Genomic DNA, 18,810 nt, shown 5'->3' with positions numbered 1-18,810 from the left:
AGGAGAATGTATACACTAGGACAGGGATCGGCAACCTTTGGCATGCGGCCCATCAAGGAAGTCCACTGGCGGGCCGAGACGGTTTGTTTACCTGCAGCGTCCGCAGGTTCAGCCGATCGCAGCTCCCACTGGCCACGGTTCGCCATTCCAGGCCAATGGGGGCTGCGGGAAGCAGCGTGGGCCGAGGGATGTGCTGGCCGCCGCTTCCCGCAGCCCCCATTGGCCTGGAACGGCGAACTGTGGGAGCTGCGATCGGCCAAACCTGTGGATGCTGCAGGTAAACAAACCGTCCCGGCCCGCCAGCGGATTTCCCCTGACGGGCCGCGTGCCAAAGGCTGCCGATCCCTGCATTAGGACATCCAGATGGTAGATGACTGGATTTTTTCTCCTTCACCACCACCTCACCTCTTACATACACACACTCCCACTCACACAGTTAAATTATAATCAGGTTAATATTGTCTCAAATGTCAAATAACTTGTATTTCCAGATCTACCACCTTGTTGCAATGACAGACAAAAAATCCCTGACCTCTATGAATGAAAATTCAGATAATATTTTTGTTTGGATGGAGAACTCATGTTAATTAGGAAACTCCAACCATTGATACGTCAGGGCTGCCAAGTAAACAGGTGAACAAGTTTCTTGAACAAGAAAGTAATGACAACAAAAATCTGTGTGTGCGCATTTTTAATGGAATCATGAGCACAAAATGCTATTTTCCTATTTGTAACTGTACATGTTGTCTGACCACTTTTGTATAACACGACGCTGTGTCCCATGGATGTGCATTTCTACTCTGATCTTTTCAGCACAGAGAAAAGTATAGCAATAGTGACACATACACCACAACCCCCCTACACTCCTAGGTAAAGCAATCCATAGCAGCAGTTAATAACCAGCTATGTTAAATCCCCTTAGCTTTTCTTCAGATCCTCAAGTCCCTGGAAGTGCCCACTCTGAACATTATCGCTTAAATAACAAAAGTACTTAGCACTTATAAAGCATGTCACAACTTCTAAGAACTTTACAAATACTGAAAGGAAAAAATGTTGTCTTGGAGCTTGACTGTAATGCAAAACTGAAAACAAAAACATTTATCAACTATAGGGATAGTTGGCAGTGTTCTTTCACCAAAAAAGTAACTTAGGGCTTGTGCACATGCCAAGTTAGTGCCTGGAAAGCCAGAATGTGAAACTACAGGGCACAAGCTTGCCATGCATTAACTTGCCCCGTGGACATTACTACAGTGCAGTGAAAGTGCCAAAGTACTATTCTACACTCCGGGACTTTTACTGTGTGGTAGCAGTGTCCACATAGTGAGTTAGTGTGTGGCAAGCTGATGCCCTGTAGATTCACATCCTGGCTTGCTGGGTACTAACTTTCCACGTAGACAAGCCCTTACCTTATGCAAACACAGGAATTTACTAACAGCCAGAATGTAGCCCACAACCTTAGCCTCAACTTACTCCTCTTTAAGCAACAAGAAAATTCAGCCTCACTAGGGAGAGTAGCTGGGACTATTCTTGAAAGAAGAATCATGGTCAATTCATTTGTACTGGTGAAAAAAATAACTTTTGCCACAAATGGCTAAAAAAATTAAAATATTGGATTGCTTCTACTTTGACAGAAAGCGGGCTCAATTCTGTAACCTGGACTCATTTTGGAAGAGATTCCACAACCTTGAGATTCTCACAGAGGGCTTAAACTTGCTCCCAAAGAAGTCAATGAGAGCGCTGCAACAGACTTCTTTTGGAGCAGGAGCAGGTCATAGGACTAGAGGCTGGCACTTGTTTTGGGAAAAGTTACAGTGTGTGGATTATTTACACCTTAGTAGACAAATGCAACATTACAGTACATCATAGAAGGCAAAAGAAAGACTAACTTTCTGAACCAGCCAGAGAGCAAAGTGTCACATCATTTGTGGAAAAGACTGGTCCACAATGAAAAGTACATAAAAAGGGCTGCAGAGCTCACTCAGACTTCTGTTATACTTATTTAGAGCACTGGTTCTCAACCATGGGTATGCGTACTCCTGGGATACGCAGAGGTCTGCCAGGGGGTACATCAATTCATCTAGATATTTGCCTAGTTTTACAAGGCTACATAAAAAGCACTAGCGAAGTCAGCAGAAACTAAAATTTCATACAATTACTTGTTCATACTACTCTATATACTGTACACTGAAATGTAAGTGCAGTATTTATATTCAAATTAATTTATTTTATAATATGGTAAAAATGAGAAAATAAGCAATTTTTCAGTAATATTGTGCTGTTGCACTTTTGTATTTTTATGTCTGATTTTGTAAGCAAGTCTGGTGAAACTTGGGATACACAAGATAAATCAGACTCCTGAAAGGGATAGATACAGTAGTCTGGAAAGGTTGAGAGTTACTGATTTAGAGCTTTTCCTAATTTGAAAGTTGCCTTAAGTATCCAAGACTGTGGGGAAGAGACAACTGCAACAATATACCTTCCTTCTAATCATATTTATAAATTCAATATTATAAGCTTATTGGAACTCTAGAAAAAATAGCTGTTTCTAGTAGTATAACTAGAATTCTGCATCCCCGGCAAGGTGCAATTAGGTTTTTCACTTTTCAATACAGAAAAAAGGTGAGCACTATTTACTTACATAGGATAAATAATAAGGATGTAATAACTAACATTTAATAGCAGAAATGCGTGATCAGGAGGAGTTTTCTTGTCATTCCCTGAACTTCTCCAGGTAAGTATTAATTACCAGGAAGTCTCCTCTCCATCATTCATTATGACTTACGTTAAAACACACAAATATGGGAGAAAAACAAACTAGAAAAATATAAGTTATACTAGATAATACACTTACTCTCACCTTACCATGTATTGAAAATAAAATTGATTTGATTTTCCAGCTTCATTGTAAGTATAAAAAATTATTTGTCTTATTTCACCATTTACATATGTATTTATATATGTATACCATGTAACATTACCAGTATATGCCTTCACACCTATATAGTACATTAATAAGTTAACTTAAAAAACAGGACTCAGAACAAAATTACATCCAGGTATGCCCCTGTACAAAATATGTACCTTACAAATTAAGACCAAAATTTTTATGGTGTCTAAGTTAGCCATCAAGGGTCTGAAATTCAGAAGTGCTTAACACCTATAGTTCCCACTGACTTCACTTGGAGTTAGAGAGACTGGGGAAAGGGGTTGGGGAGGGAAAGCAACCTCAAGGTATCCCATGATGGGCATCCAAAAATTGAGGCACTACAAATCACTGGCTACTTTTGAAGTGTTGGCCTTAATCTGACAAACTTTATATTTTCAAGCCTATACTATTGTAACAAGCCAGTTCTATGACCAACCTGAGAGACACTCGTTCATCTAATCAATCAGAATTTTTTTTTAAATATAGGCGGTGTGGCAACATTTCGGTTATAAACACAATTACACCTCTACCCCGATATAACACAACCCGCTATAACACGGGTTTGCATATAGCGTGGTAACCCCAGGGCTCCGGCAGCGGGGCTCAGCCGGCGATTTGAAGGACCCGGGCTCCCCACAGCGGCCGTAGCCCAGGACCCTTTAAATCACCGCTGGAGCCCTGTCACCGCTACCCCGGAGCTGCGGCAGCGGGGCTTGGCAGGCAATTTAAAGGGCTCGTAGCTCTGGCCGCTGTGGGGAGCCCCGGGCCCTTTAAATCACCGTTGGAGCCCTGCTGCCGCTACCCCAGGGCTCTGGCAGCGGGGCCTGGGTGGTGATTTAAAGGGTCCGGGGCTCCCCGCAGCAGCCGGAGCCCCGGGTTCTTTAAATCACCGCTGGAGCCCTGCCACCGCTACCCCGATATAATGGGGTTTCACCAATAACAGGGTAGGGATTTTTGGCTCCCGAGGACCGCATTATATGGGGGTAAATGTGTATATTATATGCCAATATACTTTGTTTAGTACAAAGGACTTAGGTCCTGATCGTGCAAACACTTATGCATACACTTAACTTGATTCATATGAAACGTGACTGCAGGCATTGGGACTACACATGTAAATGTTTGCAGGACTGGGGGCTTAGCTGAAAATTATAAAAAAATGTATGTGTGTGGGTTGATTTGTGAAAACTGTCACCTTACTTTGATAATGTTTTGCAGCTTGCAGATTTCACTTTGATCAGCATTATTTGTTCCTTGTACTCTGGAAGACTAGATAAAAAAAGAAAAATAATACTTTAGTTTGGGAAATAAATTGAGATAAACAATGGTTTATTTTCCTTTGAGCACTTCAACAGCAAATAATTCTTAATAAAATAGAAAATGCAAGGACACTAAAAGTACTTACTTACTTTTAGTAAGCCTCTATCACAACATTCAAATATAGGTAAAGAAAAAAAATATAAAATAGCATTTCTCTATTGAAACATAAGAACAGCTATTGGATTTCTTTGTGCACAAATTTCACAGTATATTGATTGCATTTATGACATGCTAGCATATTTAACAGTTTCTTGCATTTAAAGAAAACCTACATATTCACTGTATTTTAATTCCAGTATACATAACTGTAGATGCTATGGACACAAGTAATATCACTGAAATCGAACGCACTAGTTGCTTGAGTAAAGATCAGTCACATGAGTAAGAGTTTGCAGGATTGGGCTCTACTTGATCACAGCAATGAGAATTTTTATAACTGACAGAAAATGAAGGTAAGTGGTAAGGGAAAATTACAGATGGTAAAATTTATAATAAAAATTTGCAACTACAGTATCACTTTGTGCATTGGCAGAGTAGTAATTTACAATCAATAGCACAAACGACAAGAGAAAAAGTACTTTTTAGAAGCCTACATATGAAAATCCCCAAAGAAGTTATAATATTTTGGGTTGAACCCTTGTAAATGCTTAAGAAACTCTTTGCCAAATAGGGCTCTTGATTAATTGCAGTTAACTCACGCGATTAACTCAAAAAAATTAATTGTGATTAATCACATTGTTAAACAATAGAATACCAATTGAAATTTATTTAAAATATTTGGATGTTTTTCTACATTTTCAAATATATTGATATCAATTACAACACAGAATACAAAGTGTACACTGCTCACTTTATAGAATTATTTTTGATTAAAAATATTTTCACTGTAAAAATGATAAACAAAAGAAATAGTATTTTTCAATTCACCTCTTACAAGTACTGTAGTGGTGCAATCTCTTTATCATGAAACTGCATATGTAGATTTTTTTTGGTTACATAACTGCACTCAAAAACAAAACAATGCAACACTTTAGAGCCTACAAGTCCACTCCATCTTACTTCTCATTCAGCCAATTGCTAACACAAACAAGTTTGTTTACATTTACAGGAGATAATGCTGCCCACTTCTTATTTACAATGTCACCATAAAGTGAGAACAGGCGTTAACATGGGACTTTTGTAGCCGGCATTGCAAGGTATTTACGTGCCAGATCTGCTAAACATCTGTAGGCCCTTTCATGATTCGGCTGCCATTCCAGAAGATATGCTTCCATGCTGATGAGGCTTGTTAAAAAAAGAATGCGTTAATTAAATTTGTGACTGAACTCCTTGGGGGAAAATTTTATGTCTCCGGTTCTATTTTACCCACATTGCGCCATATATTTCATGTTATAGTAGTCTCGGATGATGACCCAGCACATGTTCATTTTAAGAACACTTTTGCTGCAGATTTGACTAAACGCAAAGAAGGTACCAATGTGAGATTTCTAAAGATAGCTACAGCACTCAACCCAAAATTTAAGAATCTCTTCCAAAATCTGAGAGGGATGAGGTGTGGAGCATGCTTTCAGAAGTCTTAAAAGAGCAACATTACAATGCAGAAACTACAGAACCCAAACCACCAAAAAAGAAAATCAACCTTCTGCTGGTGGCATCTGACTCAGATAATGAAAATGAACATGCATCGGCCCGCACTGCTTTGGATGGTTATCGAGCAGAACCCTTCATCAGCATGGACGCATGTCCTCTGGAATGTTGGTTAAAGCATGAAGGGACATATGAATCTTTAGCATGTCTGGCATGTAAATATCTTGCGAGGCCAGCTACAACAGTGCCGTCAGAACAAACACCTGTTCTCCGTTTCCAGTGGTATTGTGAACAAGAAGCGGGCAGCATTATCTCCTGAAAATGTAAACAAACTTGTTTGTCTGAGCGATTGGCTGAAGTAGGACCAAGTGGACTTGTAGGCTCTAAAGTTTTACATTGTTTTACTTTTGAATGCAGTTATTTTTTGTACATAATTCTACATTTGTAAGTTCAACTTTCATGATAAAGAGATTGCACTATAGTATTGTATTAGGTGAACTGAAAAATACTATTTCTTTTTTACAGTGCAAATATTTGCAAGAAAAATAAATATAAAGTGAACACTGTACACTTTGTATTCTGTGTTATAATTGAAATCAATATATTTGAAAATGTAGAAAACATCCAATAATATTGAAATAAATGGTACAGTATTCTATTATTGTTTAATCATGCAATTAATTTTTTTAATGGCATGATTAATCGTGATTAATTTTTTTAATGGCTTGACAGCCCTACTTATAAAACATTTTTACAGATTTTAAGGGGGTGGGAGCGGCTGTATTATTAATATAATGCGAAGAGAAAAGAAATTCAGTCTCCGTAACTAAGTCTTACTATGGCTCCTTTTCTCAGAAAGTAAAAATAATATTTAGAATTTATATAGTGCTATATATTTTTCAGATCACCATCTACAGGTTAGTTAATCTTTACATCACTTCTGCAAGGCAGGTCTTTATGTATTACCAATTTTTTACAAATGGACAACAGTGACTGAAAGGTACCAAGGGTCACCAACCAGCAAAACCAGAATTAGAATGTATTAGTGCCTGTGATGATTAATGCAGCGCAACTATGGCGCCACAGCTATGCCAGCATAACCCTGCAGTGTAGACATAGCCTGCACCAACAGAAGGGGTTTTTCCATTGCTGTAGGAACACCACCTCCCTGAGCAACAGTAGTTAGGTCGCTGGAAGCACTCTTCCATCATCCTAGCTGTGTCTACATTGGGGATTAGGTCAGCATAGCTATGTGGTATTCAGGGATGTGGATTTGTAACACCCTTGAGCACAGCAGCTATGTCAACCTAAATGCTACTTCTCTACATATAATTGCTGAACATGAACTTGAACATGACTGGCTTCAAGAGTGACCAATTCACTCAATGTACTAAATATAGGGAAAAATCACCCACCTGTGCTATCAGCATCCAGTGGTCAACCTCAGATTCAAGTCTAGAAACTTCATTGGACAATCTGTTTATTTCTTGCTGGGACCAGATTACATCTCCAAAGTCCATGTCATCCCCTTGAAAACCTGAAGAATGATGTCTAACCACTGGAACAAAGGAAGCTGATGTAGTGGTTGGTGGCAAAACACCAGCTCCTAACTGTGCTGACTGAGCAGCTGTCTGCAACTTCTGCAATTGTTCCTGTAGTGCATTCTGTCTAGCTTTTAGATGGCTGATTTCAACCTAAATATATAGAATACAGTGCATGATTTTAGTAAGAAGAAAATCTCAAAGTATATTCACTTTATCTCTTGTAAATAGATGAAATTTAAACCTGCTATTTGTATTCTCATCTGACATAAAACAAGGTCTCCTTGTTCTTTCACTAGGAAAAAAAAAAGAGTTTTCTCTCCAACTCAATGGAAAGGAATGTTCTTGACTGGCCTCTTATAAAGCAAGGACTCTTGTAAAAACTGCTTCTAAAAATTATTCCTTTACCATTTAAACACTAGTCAGCTAAAGGCACCATATAAGCAAAGTATCCGCACTGCCCCTTAAAAAGAATGCTTCCCTTGTAAATAAAGGTTTTGGGGGTATTTAGCAGGCAAATGTTCCTAAATTCTACAGCAAGGCTTCTGAGTGCCAAGTCCCACAACACAGTTAAATATAAAAGTGGTAGATTTTTTAATTAAATATTAAAATAAAAGCAAGCAGTACAGGGTTCCTCAGGTTATTTATTTTGATATTAAAATTGAGGTTATTTTATACTCCACCTTTTCAATGTATTGCTGGTTTTGCATTCACATCACACTATATTAAAGAAGTCACTCTTAGAGCAAAAGAAAATTGTTTACACTAAGATACAGAATGGACAAAATACTACAAATATCCAGATGTTGCTTTTCCAACTTCAATATGTCCTTTCCTATGCATGTACAAATCAAGGGTCTGATCCTGCTCTCACTGAAGTCAATGGGAGATCTGATATTGACTTCAATGGGTGCAACACACGTCTCAAAGATATTCTTTCTGCTAAAAACCCATTCAGTAAAAGCAATTTTTATAAATGCGTTGATAGTTTTCCTTGTTTAGAAGACTCTAAAATCTCACATTATACAGTTGCATGCATAGAGGATTACTTTATGCCCAAAAATCCACTTTCCAGAGCTGCGAATGCTGATCCTGTCCCATTTTTAAGTCTACACTTAAACCAAATGAACATCTGAAAGAACAATAGAAATAAACACTTTTCAAGAGAATTTTCTCTTTTTTACCTATCCTTCCAAAAAGCGTGATTTAGGACTATAAAATAATTTATAATAATATGTGGTGGTTAATCTACTCTGTTGTTCCTTAATGGTAATAAAATAGGGAGAAACTGTGACATCAGACAAGATATTTCTGAGGCTATTTAGATCAATAGCTACATTATATTAAGTCATCTGGCAGGTGTAAGTGTAAACTGATGTCACATGATTTGGAAGCATTTTGTGAGTGATTGAGACAATCTGTACATTTATAAATGAGCAACAGCATAAATGAAAGGATGAGCAATAGGGTACTTTGTACCATGATGAACGGTCTGCTTGCCTCTGACCTTTAGAGATTGTATAATAGATATCTTTATCTCTTCAATAAGTATACAAACAAACTTAATGTAGTACATTTTTGTTAACGAATACAGACATATATTGCCTGAAATTATTTATGCTGCACTGTACCTCTCTTTGCTGCAGCTGATTTCGGTACTCTATGGACAACTGCTTTATTTGAAGCTCTGCTGCTTCATGCTTTTCTTCTAGATCACTGCAAACCTTCTTCAGTCTCTCATTCTAGAAAAGTGCAAAGTGACTATTAATAAATGTAAAAAACTAAAGCTTATGTTCCTAAGGAATTTGCTAATGGTAGAAAAAATTAAAATAGCTATGTTGCAGACTTCCCATGTTGTCCTACTTTACTCTTTCAAACTTAAACACCTCTTTGAAATTTAAAATACCGCATATAAAAATCTGGATTGAGGGTTATAGGCTGGAAATTACACCTTCTAGATTAGTTTTGAGGATGGATCTAGACTGTTCTCAGTGGTACCAGATAACAGAACAAGGAGTAGTGGTCTCAAGTTGCAGTGGGGGAGGTTTAGGTTAGATATTAGGAAAAACTTTTTCACTAGGAGGGTGGGTGAAGCACTGGAATGGGTTACCTAGGGAGGTGGTGGAATCGCCTTCCTTAGAGGTTTTTAAGGTCAGGCTTGACAGAGCCCTGGCTGGGATGATTTAGTTGGGAATTGGTCCTGCTTTGAACAGGGGGTTGGACTAGATGACCTCCTGAGGTCCCTTCCAACCCTGATATTCTATGATTCGCGGCCAAGTCTGAAATGCAAACCCAGCTATTCATAAAGCATCTCCTTATCAGCCAGAAAAATGCTGAAACTTAAAAGAAACCTGGACTTGAGACCATCTCAGAGCCAGGAGCTACTGTTACATTTCAAGGTCCCACTGTCTGACATGAACAATATCAGAGTGGAGAAGGCAATCAATGTAAGAGGTGATAAATCTACAACACACATATGTCCATGCCCACTAAACAAATCTGGCCCTCTGAATGTGATGACGGATGGTCACCAGGCTGAAAAATTGGGATTTAAACATCATTGTCACCCTCATTTCTAGAGTGAGCTTTTTTTTTTAAATCATATTTCTAATATGTGTAGAAACAATCAAAATCGCCCTGATCAGCATCCCTTTATTTCTCCTAATTACCTGCATTCCAGAATTGCTTACCTCCAATCTCTGTGATGCATGAGTACTTTCTATTTCTCTTAGCCTAGAACTGGATACTTGGAGTTCTGTTGGTGCATCTGAAAGATTTAAAAAAAAAAAAAAAAAAAAAAAATCACTCACATTGTGCTCATCTGAATTGGCTGTGACAATTCCCCAGGAAGAGACACAAAATAGCATTCTCAGCTAAAGAGAATATTTTAAAGTCTTTATTTGGCTTAGTTACATATTATTACTCCATAAATGTATTAGTTATTTTCCTTTCTATCTTTTAAAAACATTTTATGGACTACAGTGCAAAAAACCTCTTCAATTCAGGATTTTGGAATATTTTCTGTTATCTAGGCTTTTTTTAAAGAAACTTCTTGGAACCAATGGCAAACTGTAACAAACTGTAAATTTATTCCTGTTGCATCTAAAACTACTATTCTAATCTGAAAATATTTAAATGTTCTATTTTACTGTACCCTTTATAATTTTAAACACCTCAATGAAATTCCTCTTATCATATTTTTGCAACACAAAACATATAAATCTCAAGTTTCCTCTAAATTTTTGTCCCACTTCTTTGAGCTTTTTTCAATTTGCTATACCTTTCCTGAAGGGAGACAACCAAAATTAGAAAAAGCACAGTACTATAGATGAAGGTACGTTAGGAACCTTTTGTTATTTTAAGTGCTCAAAAGAGCTTACAATCACTTGTGGTGGAACAGCATTTCTGCCCAGCCTAAGGCCTTGGTTACACTTGCAAGTTACAGCGCTGTAAAGCCGCCCCCAGCGCTGTAACTCACTCCCCGTCCACACTGGCAAGGCATTTGCAGTGCTGTATCTCCGTGGCTGTAATGCTGCATGTACTCCACCTCCTCGAGAGGAATAGCATGTATTGCGCCACCGCTGCAGCGCCAGTGTGGCCGCCCAATGCGTTGTGACTGGCCTCCAGAAGTATTCGGCAGTATCCCACAATGCCTGTTCTAGCCACTCTGGTCATCAGTTCAAACTCTACTGCCCTGGCCTCAGGTAACAAACCATGTGACCCTCCCTTAAAATTCCTCGGGGATTTTAAAAATCCCCTTCCTGTTTGCTCAGCCAGGCGTGGCGTGGAGTGCTATCAGCGAATCTTTCCAGGTGACCATGCCTCCACGCGCCAAGCGAGCCCCAGCATGGAGCAATGGCGAGTTGCTGGACCTCATCAGTGCTTGGGGGGAGGAAGTTGTCCAGTCCCAGCTGCGCTCCAGCCATAGGAATTACGATACCTTCGGGAAGGTATCAAAGGACATGATGGAAAGGGGCCATGACCGGGACGCCCTGCAGTGCAGGATTAAAGTGAAGGAGCTGGGGAGTGCCTACCGCAAAGCCCGCGACGCAAACGGCTGTTCAGGTGCTTCCCCCACGACCTGCCGATTCTACAAAGAGCTGGATGCGATACTTGGGGTTAACCCCACCTCCACTCCGAGAACCACCATGGACACTTCAGAGCTGGGGTGGGAGGAGGAGGAGGAGGAGAACGGGAGTGAGGGTGGTGGGGCGGATGGAGACACCCCGGGACCCTGGAGGCATGCAGCCAGGAGCTCTTCTCGAGCCAGGAGGAAGGTAGCCAGTCGCAGCGGCTGATACTTGGTGGAGGACAAACAGAAGAGCAGGTTCCCGGTAAGCGTTTTGTTTTTTTTTCGGGAAGGAATTTTTTCAGTGCGGGCTCTTTGGGAGAGGAGGGTTAGGCATGCATGCCTAGATGTGGAATAGTGCATTGATGTGGTTTATCACATCGCGGTAATCGGCCTCGGTAATCTCTTCGAATGTCTCATCCAGAACGTGTGCAATGCGCTTGCGCAGGTTTATCGGGAGAGCCACCGTGGTCCTTGTCCCAGCCAGGCTAACGTGTCCGCGCCACTGTGCCGCAAGGGGCGGGGGGGGCGATTGCTGCACACAGGCAAGCTACATATAGGCCAGGGCGGAAGCCGCATTGCAGTAGAAGACCCTCCCTTGCTTCCCAGGTCACCCTCAGCAGCGAGATATCGTCCAGGATGAACTCCTGTGGAAAATGTTGGGACAGTGTTCAGTGTAGGTGCCCCCTGCAGCTGTTGGCTCTCCCCAAGTCACTGAAACCCAGAGGACAGTACAGCCCTGAAACAATCAGTCCCCCTTACTCACCATTTTGAGGCTCCCGTGGGTTATGTGCGCTCTGTTTGGGACGGGAAAATTATGCTATTGTGTAGACCCTGTGTGTGCCCTCCTTAAGTGCGGGGAAAATCATTACTCTGTCTGCTATAAACAATGCTGCCTCTGTTAAATGTTGCATTTTGCCTATACAGCTGCAACAACCTTGAGACCTCAGCCATCCCTCTTATCGCCTGCTCAGAGACTGCAAAGACTCAGGAAGAGACCGCGAAAAACCAAAGAAGCCATGCTGCAAGAAGTGATGCGGCAATCTATTAAAGAGAATGAAAAAGCACAGAACTGGAGGGAGAGAGAAAGCAGGATCCGCCAGGAAAACACAGCGCACCGGCGGCAAAGCACGGAGCACCGGCAGCAAAGCACGCATCGGCTCATAAGCATCCTGGAGCGCCAAGCAGACGCTATCCAGGAGCTCATAGCCATGCAGAAGGAGCAGTACCGCAAATGTGCCCCCCCCCTCCCCTTGTCCCAAAACTCTTTCCCTTGTGCCCCACCGTTACCTCCAACCCACTTTCCCCAACTTCCGGGTTCTTCACGCCACCCGCTGCCTCCAACACCAGTATCTTCACCACCCAGCCCTGAAAACCACGACCCTTACCCTCTGCACTCAACCCCCATCACCATGCAGTATAGGTATCCTGAAGTGCAGCACTCACTGCACAGCACACCAGACAGGACATACGCGAATCTGTGATTGTACCGTTCCCCACTCCACCCCCTTGCCCTTGCTGATTCCCAAGCAGTTGTGTTTCTTTTCAATAAATAAATTTTCTTTTCAATAAATGGATTTTTTGGCTTTGAAAACATTCTTTATTAATGCATAAAGTAAAAGATTCCTTAGCCCAGGAAATAAACAGGCACTGCAAGTCTGCTTAGCAAACACTGATTCCTAAAGACTGGAACTACTGCACTTCACTCCCGTGCAGGGCACCAGATATCACTGCTGGTTTTCAGCCTCAAATTGCTCCCTCAAGGCATCCCTAATCCTTGCAGCCCTGCGCTGGGCCCCTGTAATAGCCCTGCTCTCTGGCTATGCAAATTCAGCCTCCAGGTGTTCAACCTCGGAGGTCCATGCCTGAGTGAAGCTTTCACCCTTCCCTTCACAAATATTATGGAGGGTACAGCACGCGGATATAACCGCGGGGATGCTGTGTTCGGCCAAGTCCAGCTTCCCATACAGAGATCGCCAGCGGCCCTTTAAACAGCCAAAGGCACACTCCACAGTCATTCGGCACCGGCTCAGCCTGTAGTTGAACTGTTCCTTGTTGCTGTCAAGGCTCCCTGTGTAGGATTTCATGAGCCACGGCATGAACGGGTAAGCGGGGTCTCCAAGGATCACAATGGGCATTTCAACTTCCCCTACTGTGATCTTCCGCTCTGGGAAAAAACTCCCGGCCTGCAGCTTCCTGAACAGCCAAGTGTTCGGAAAGATGCATGCGTCATGCACCTTTCCTGGCCAGCCTGTGTTAATGTCAATGAAATGCCCATGGTGATCCACAAGCGCCTGGAGAATCAGAGAGAAATACCCCTTCCGATTAACGTACTCGGATGCTAGGTGGGGTGGTGCCAGAATAGAAATGTGCGTCCCATCTATCGCCCCTCCACAGTTAGGGAAACCCATTTGTGCAAAGCCATCCACAATGTCCTGCACGTTACCCAGAGTCACGGTTCTTCTGAGTAGGATGCGATTAATGGCCCTGCAAACTTGCATCAACACGATTCCAACGGTCGACTTTCCCATTCCAAACTGGTTTGCAACCGACCAGTAGCTGTCTGGAGTTGCCAGCTTCCAGATTGCAATAGCCACCTGCTTCTCCACTGGCAGGGCAGCTCTCAATCTCGTGTGCTTGCGCCGCAGGGTGGGGGCGAGCTCCTCACACAGTCCCATGAAAGTGGCTTTTCTCATCCGAAAGTTCTTCAGCCACTGCTCATCATCCCAGACTTCCATGACGATGTGATCCCACCACTCAGTGCTTGTTTCCCGAGCCCAAAAGCGGCGTTCTACGGTGCTGAGCATGTCCGTGAATGCCACAAGCAATTTTGTGTCGTATGCATTACGCAGCTCGATAGCATCGTCGGACTCCTCACTCTCACTGTCACTTTGGATCTTAAGGAATAGTTCGACAGCCAAACGTGATATGCTGACGAGTCTCGCCAGCACACGCCTCAGCAGTTCGGACTCCATTTCCCGCAGACAGATCGCGCTGCACAGAAACCGTTGAAAGATGGCGCCAAAGGTGGACAGAAACAAAGGGATTTCTGGGATGCGAAGCGATGCATCACGGGGCATTGGGACAGGACCCAGAATCCCCCACACCCACGCCCCCTTCCCACAACCCACAGCGCCAGAATGGGAAGAGGTGCTCTGTGGGATAGCTGCCCATAATGCACCGCTCCCAATGGCACTGCAATTGCCGCAAATGTGGCCACGACAGTGCGCTGGCAGCTGTCAATGTGGACAGACTGCAGCGCTTTCCCTACTCAGCTGTACGAAGACTGGTTTAACTCACAGCTCTGTACAGCTGCAAGCGTAGCCAAGGCCTAAGAGCTATCACCGAGAGCTGGGTGAAACCTCAAGAGACTGACCTGCCAAGGTCACAGAAGAGAGGCAGGCGGTAGAAGGTGACCAGCAAGTGGAATGGTGGCTGGTGAGTGGAGCGGAAAAAGCAGGCGGCCACCAGAGAGGAATGAGCAGCTGGCAGGCAGCTAGCCAGAGCAAGTGCTTAGATGGCGGAGAAAGCAAGGTGCCTTTTTCCCTGGGTGGGAGAACTCAGACAGATGCACCTCTGCACCCGGGGTCCTCACTCACCAAGGACAACCACGGTGAGTGGGGTATGGTGAGGGAGCAGCGAGGGGCACAGAAAAGGAACTTCTGGTTGTAGAACTCAAGAACACGAGGCAGAAGGCACTGCCCCACGCACTCTGGGGTAGGTGTCCTGCTCACAATTTTACGATTATGAATCCTGATTGTGGCATTTTCCTTAATTACTGTCAGTTGACTTCCCTCTTTTCATTAAAAGTTTCTTTTCTACACTCAGACTCTGTGCTTGCGAGTGGGGAAGTATTGCCTCTCAGAGGTGCCCTGGGGTGGTGTATAATTTTCCCAGGTTACTGGATGGGGGCTCGAGATAGTTGTGTGTTGTATTGTTGAAAAAGAACCCCTAGATATTGAACCTGGCCCTCGCTGCTGCCGGCTCTACGTGGCAGAAGGGTTACATAAATATTTATGGAAAGAATTCTCACTGAGCTGAAACATCATATTTCCAAAGGCATTATTGGGCAGAAGGGTGCGAGGAATAGCTCAGTGGTTTGAGCATTGACCTGCTAAACCCAGGGTTGTAAATTCAATCCTTGAGGGGGCCATTTAGGGGGGATCTGAGGCAAAAATCTGTCAGGGATGGTACTTGGTCCTGCTGTGAAGGCAGGGGACTGGACTCAATGACCTTTCAAGGTCCCTTCCAGTTCTATGAGATAGGTATATCTCCATATTAAAAGAACAGGAGCAACACACACTGACAGCATACAAACATAGTAAAAGAACTGTCAACTCTTTATTCAAAGAAGTTTGAATCCTGCATATCTCTTAGTACTACTTCCAGGTAACAGAAGAACGGTCCATGATGATGCATCCATTTAAGTGAAATGTGGTTCCAAATCAAATTACAGTAATAGCTGTTATCTGGCATTTTACCAACCGGAAAGCTCTATAAACCGGTATTTCTGATCCTCATTGAAAGTCCAGTTTATAGTCCGGTTGGCGCAGAGCCAGCAGGCTCCCTACCTGGCTCTGCATGGCTTCCCGGAAACAACATGTCCCTGCTGCTCCTAGGTGGAGGAACGGACATGAGGGAGTTGGAATGTGGGAGGAGGTGCAGGGCGTGGGCTCGGGGAGGGAGTTTGGGTGTGGGAGATGGCTCGGGGGAGGGTGTTGAGGCACGGGAAGAAGTGTGGGGTGCCGGACCTGGACGGCGCTCACCTCGGGCAGCTCCCCGCAAACAACATGTCCCTGCTGCTCCTAGGCAGAGGCATGGCTAGGCGGCTCTGCGCGCTGCTCCACGTGCTGGCTCCGCAGCTCCCATTGTCCAGGAACCACGGCCAATGGGAGCTGCGGGATCGGTGCCTGCAGGCAGAGGCAGCACGCAGAGCCATCTAGCCGCACCTCCACCTAGGAGCAGCAGGGGAGCTACCTGAGGTGAGCGCCGCCCGGATCCGGCACCCCCTCCCGTACCCAACCCCTAGCTCTGAGCCCCCTCCTACGCCCAAACTCTCTCCCTCTTGGTTAACTTGAATGACTTACTGACACCCCCCATTCCCCCAACATGCCAGATAACAAAGCTTGTACTATAATATAAGCTTGGGAATGTTAAAACAATTATTAAATCTAAAACTGTAAGTAGATCTTTCAGAGTAGAGGGAAATAGACAATCTTTTCTCAGAGTATATTGCAGCCATCAGAGCAAACTCCTCTCTCTTTTGGAGCATTTTTATATTGGCAGTCCTGTAACCAAAATATCTTCATCCCACTTAATATTGGAGACACTTAATATTGGAACTGCCTGCCTGCAGAGAATTCCTACTTTGCTGATTACCTACTTCATAAGATCAAATTTATGAAATTATGTTATTTAATTCCAAATTCTGGTCCTACTATTGGTAGTAACACAACCATTAAAATCACAAAGGCTTCAATTCAAGAGTATTTCTCTAACAAAGCCATAATTTTCAGATGTAATATTATGTTAACTATATTAATGTATGTATATTTTCACCATGTTAGGCAGATACACCTCTACCTCAATATAACGCTGTCCTCAGGAGCCAAAAAATCTTACCGCGTTATAGGTGAAACCAGGTTATATTGAACTTGCTTTGATCCACCGGAGTGCGCAGCCCCGCCCTCCCGGAGCACTGCTTTACCGTGTTATATCCGAATTCGTGTTATATCCGGTAGCGTTATATCGAGGTAGAGGTGTAGCTATAACAGGCAAAGTCAAACGTTTAATTTAAAAAGCTTAAATGCCTTGGAAAAATTAAACACCAATACTAAAACAGACACAGAATTAACACTGTGTATGACTGTCACTGAACTGATCACTTTGCTTGTACATTACATCCCTTTGTTCCCCCTTTGCCTCTTTTTATCATTTTAGATTGTAAGTGCTTTCAGACAGGACTGTGTTTTCCTATTTTGTTGTACTTAATGCAATGGGCTCCGATCTTGATTGGATTTTTTGGGCACTACTGTAATATAAATAAGAAAAAATTCAATTATATTAAAGCCTTGCCTGGGAGACACGTCAGACTTACAATCACATACATATGTGGAAAATACTGAACTAGCAATTTGTTTGCAGTTTTAGAAAACTTCCCCCATTCTAAATGGAACCGATCAAGCCAAGCTGTAGATAAGCTGAATAAACATAATAAGCCAAAGACAAGTTTGATATGCTTTCAAACCTGGTCAACAAAGTACCCTAATGCAATTCCAACACTTCAGGACAACAAAATCAGAACAGGAACAGGACACATGCCAATAACTTTTGCAATATATATACCTCTAAATAAGTTTATACTATACATAGCTTGCTTTGCTAAGTTCATTCTCCACAGAGCCCTGATAGTGTGATGTGCACAGAATAAGAACTTGAGAGAGAAAAAAAAGGGGGGGGGGAGGAAAAGAGAGAGCGCAAGCATATGGCCCTTCCAGAAAAAACACATAGAAGTAATTTGTCACGGCAAATTTTGGTTGTTTTGATCAGCAGTGTTAATGCTACCGCGCACCAACTCCAACAGGTGTAACAACAAACTCCACTACCACTAAACATTTTATTTCTCTTTATTATTGTTAAAAAAAGGAAAATGAAGGTAGCAATTCTCTCGTTAAACTGGTATACTCCAGTAAGACACTTAAAATCTCAGTCATGTTTCTCTCTAAATTCAGGTGGTCTAGCTGGGCACAGTCCTAAATGAACTGTTACCCACTTACAACAATTGCTACATCTCTTAGTTATTAATTATCATTAATATGCTATCAGATGAGTACATGGTACTAAACACACATATAAAGCATCACAGCCCATAGAGATGAAAATCTTTCCCCAGCACTCAGTGCCCCCCGGCCCCACACTCATCGCAGAGGGTTAGCACCCCCATGGCCGCCGCAGCAACTTTCTTCCCCTCCCCCCCAGGCCCTCTCTTACCTCCCACTTCCTCGGTGCCATCCAGCAGGATGTCTTTGGTGAAGCTGGAGATCTGGCCGGTAAGGGAGGACAAGCTGCCCCCTACCTGCCCCAGGGACTGGCCCAGCCCCGAGCCCAGGCCCCCTAACCAGGAGGCCATCTCCGCTGCTGCTCAACGGATCCCAACTGTCCTCAGCGCTGGCCAGAGGCCTCCCCGAGGCAGCACCCGCACCAGGGTTGGCGCCGGACCCCAGAACAGCTCAGCCCCGGCTCGCTATCTCCCCCGGGGGCTGGGCAGCCTGGGCTCGGAGAGCCGGCTCCTGCCACCCCGGCCGGCTCGCACGCGCAGGAAAAACCGGGCTCCTGCTGGCGCCTAGTCAAAGAGTCCCAGCGCCCCG

General features: G+C 43.3%; 1 protein-coding gene across 1 annotated transcript in view; it reads right to left on the bottom strand.

The window, feature by feature from the left end:
• Positions 1–18,572, bottom strand: part of TRIP11 (thyroid hormone receptor interactor 11) — a 74,686-nt gene extending 56,114 nt beyond the window's left edge. The window contains exons 1-5 of the mRNA XM_065403090.1: positions 18,434–18,572; positions 10,065–10,129; positions 9,006–9,116; positions 7,249–7,527; positions 4,127–4,195 (exon numbers count right to left, since the gene is read on the bottom strand). Coding sequence (XP_065259162.1) covers positions 4,127–4,195; positions 7,249–7,527; positions 9,006–9,116; positions 10,065–10,129; positions 18,434–18,572 — 663 coding nt within the window. The remainder of the gene's footprint in view (positions 1–4,126; positions 4,196–7,248; positions 7,528–9,005; positions 9,117–10,064; positions 10,130–18,433) is intronic.
• Positions 18,573–18,810: the final 238 nt, after the last annotated feature.

This window comes from Emys orbicularis, chromosome 4 (assembly GCF_028017835.1).
Source record: "Emys orbicularis isolate rEmyOrb1 chromosome 4, rEmyOrb1.hap1, whole genome shotgun sequence".
Taxonomy (NCBI): Eukaryota; Metazoa; Chordata; order Testudines; family Emydidae; genus Emys; species Emys orbicularis.
This window is presented reverse-complemented; position numbering and strand designations above follow the sequence as displayed.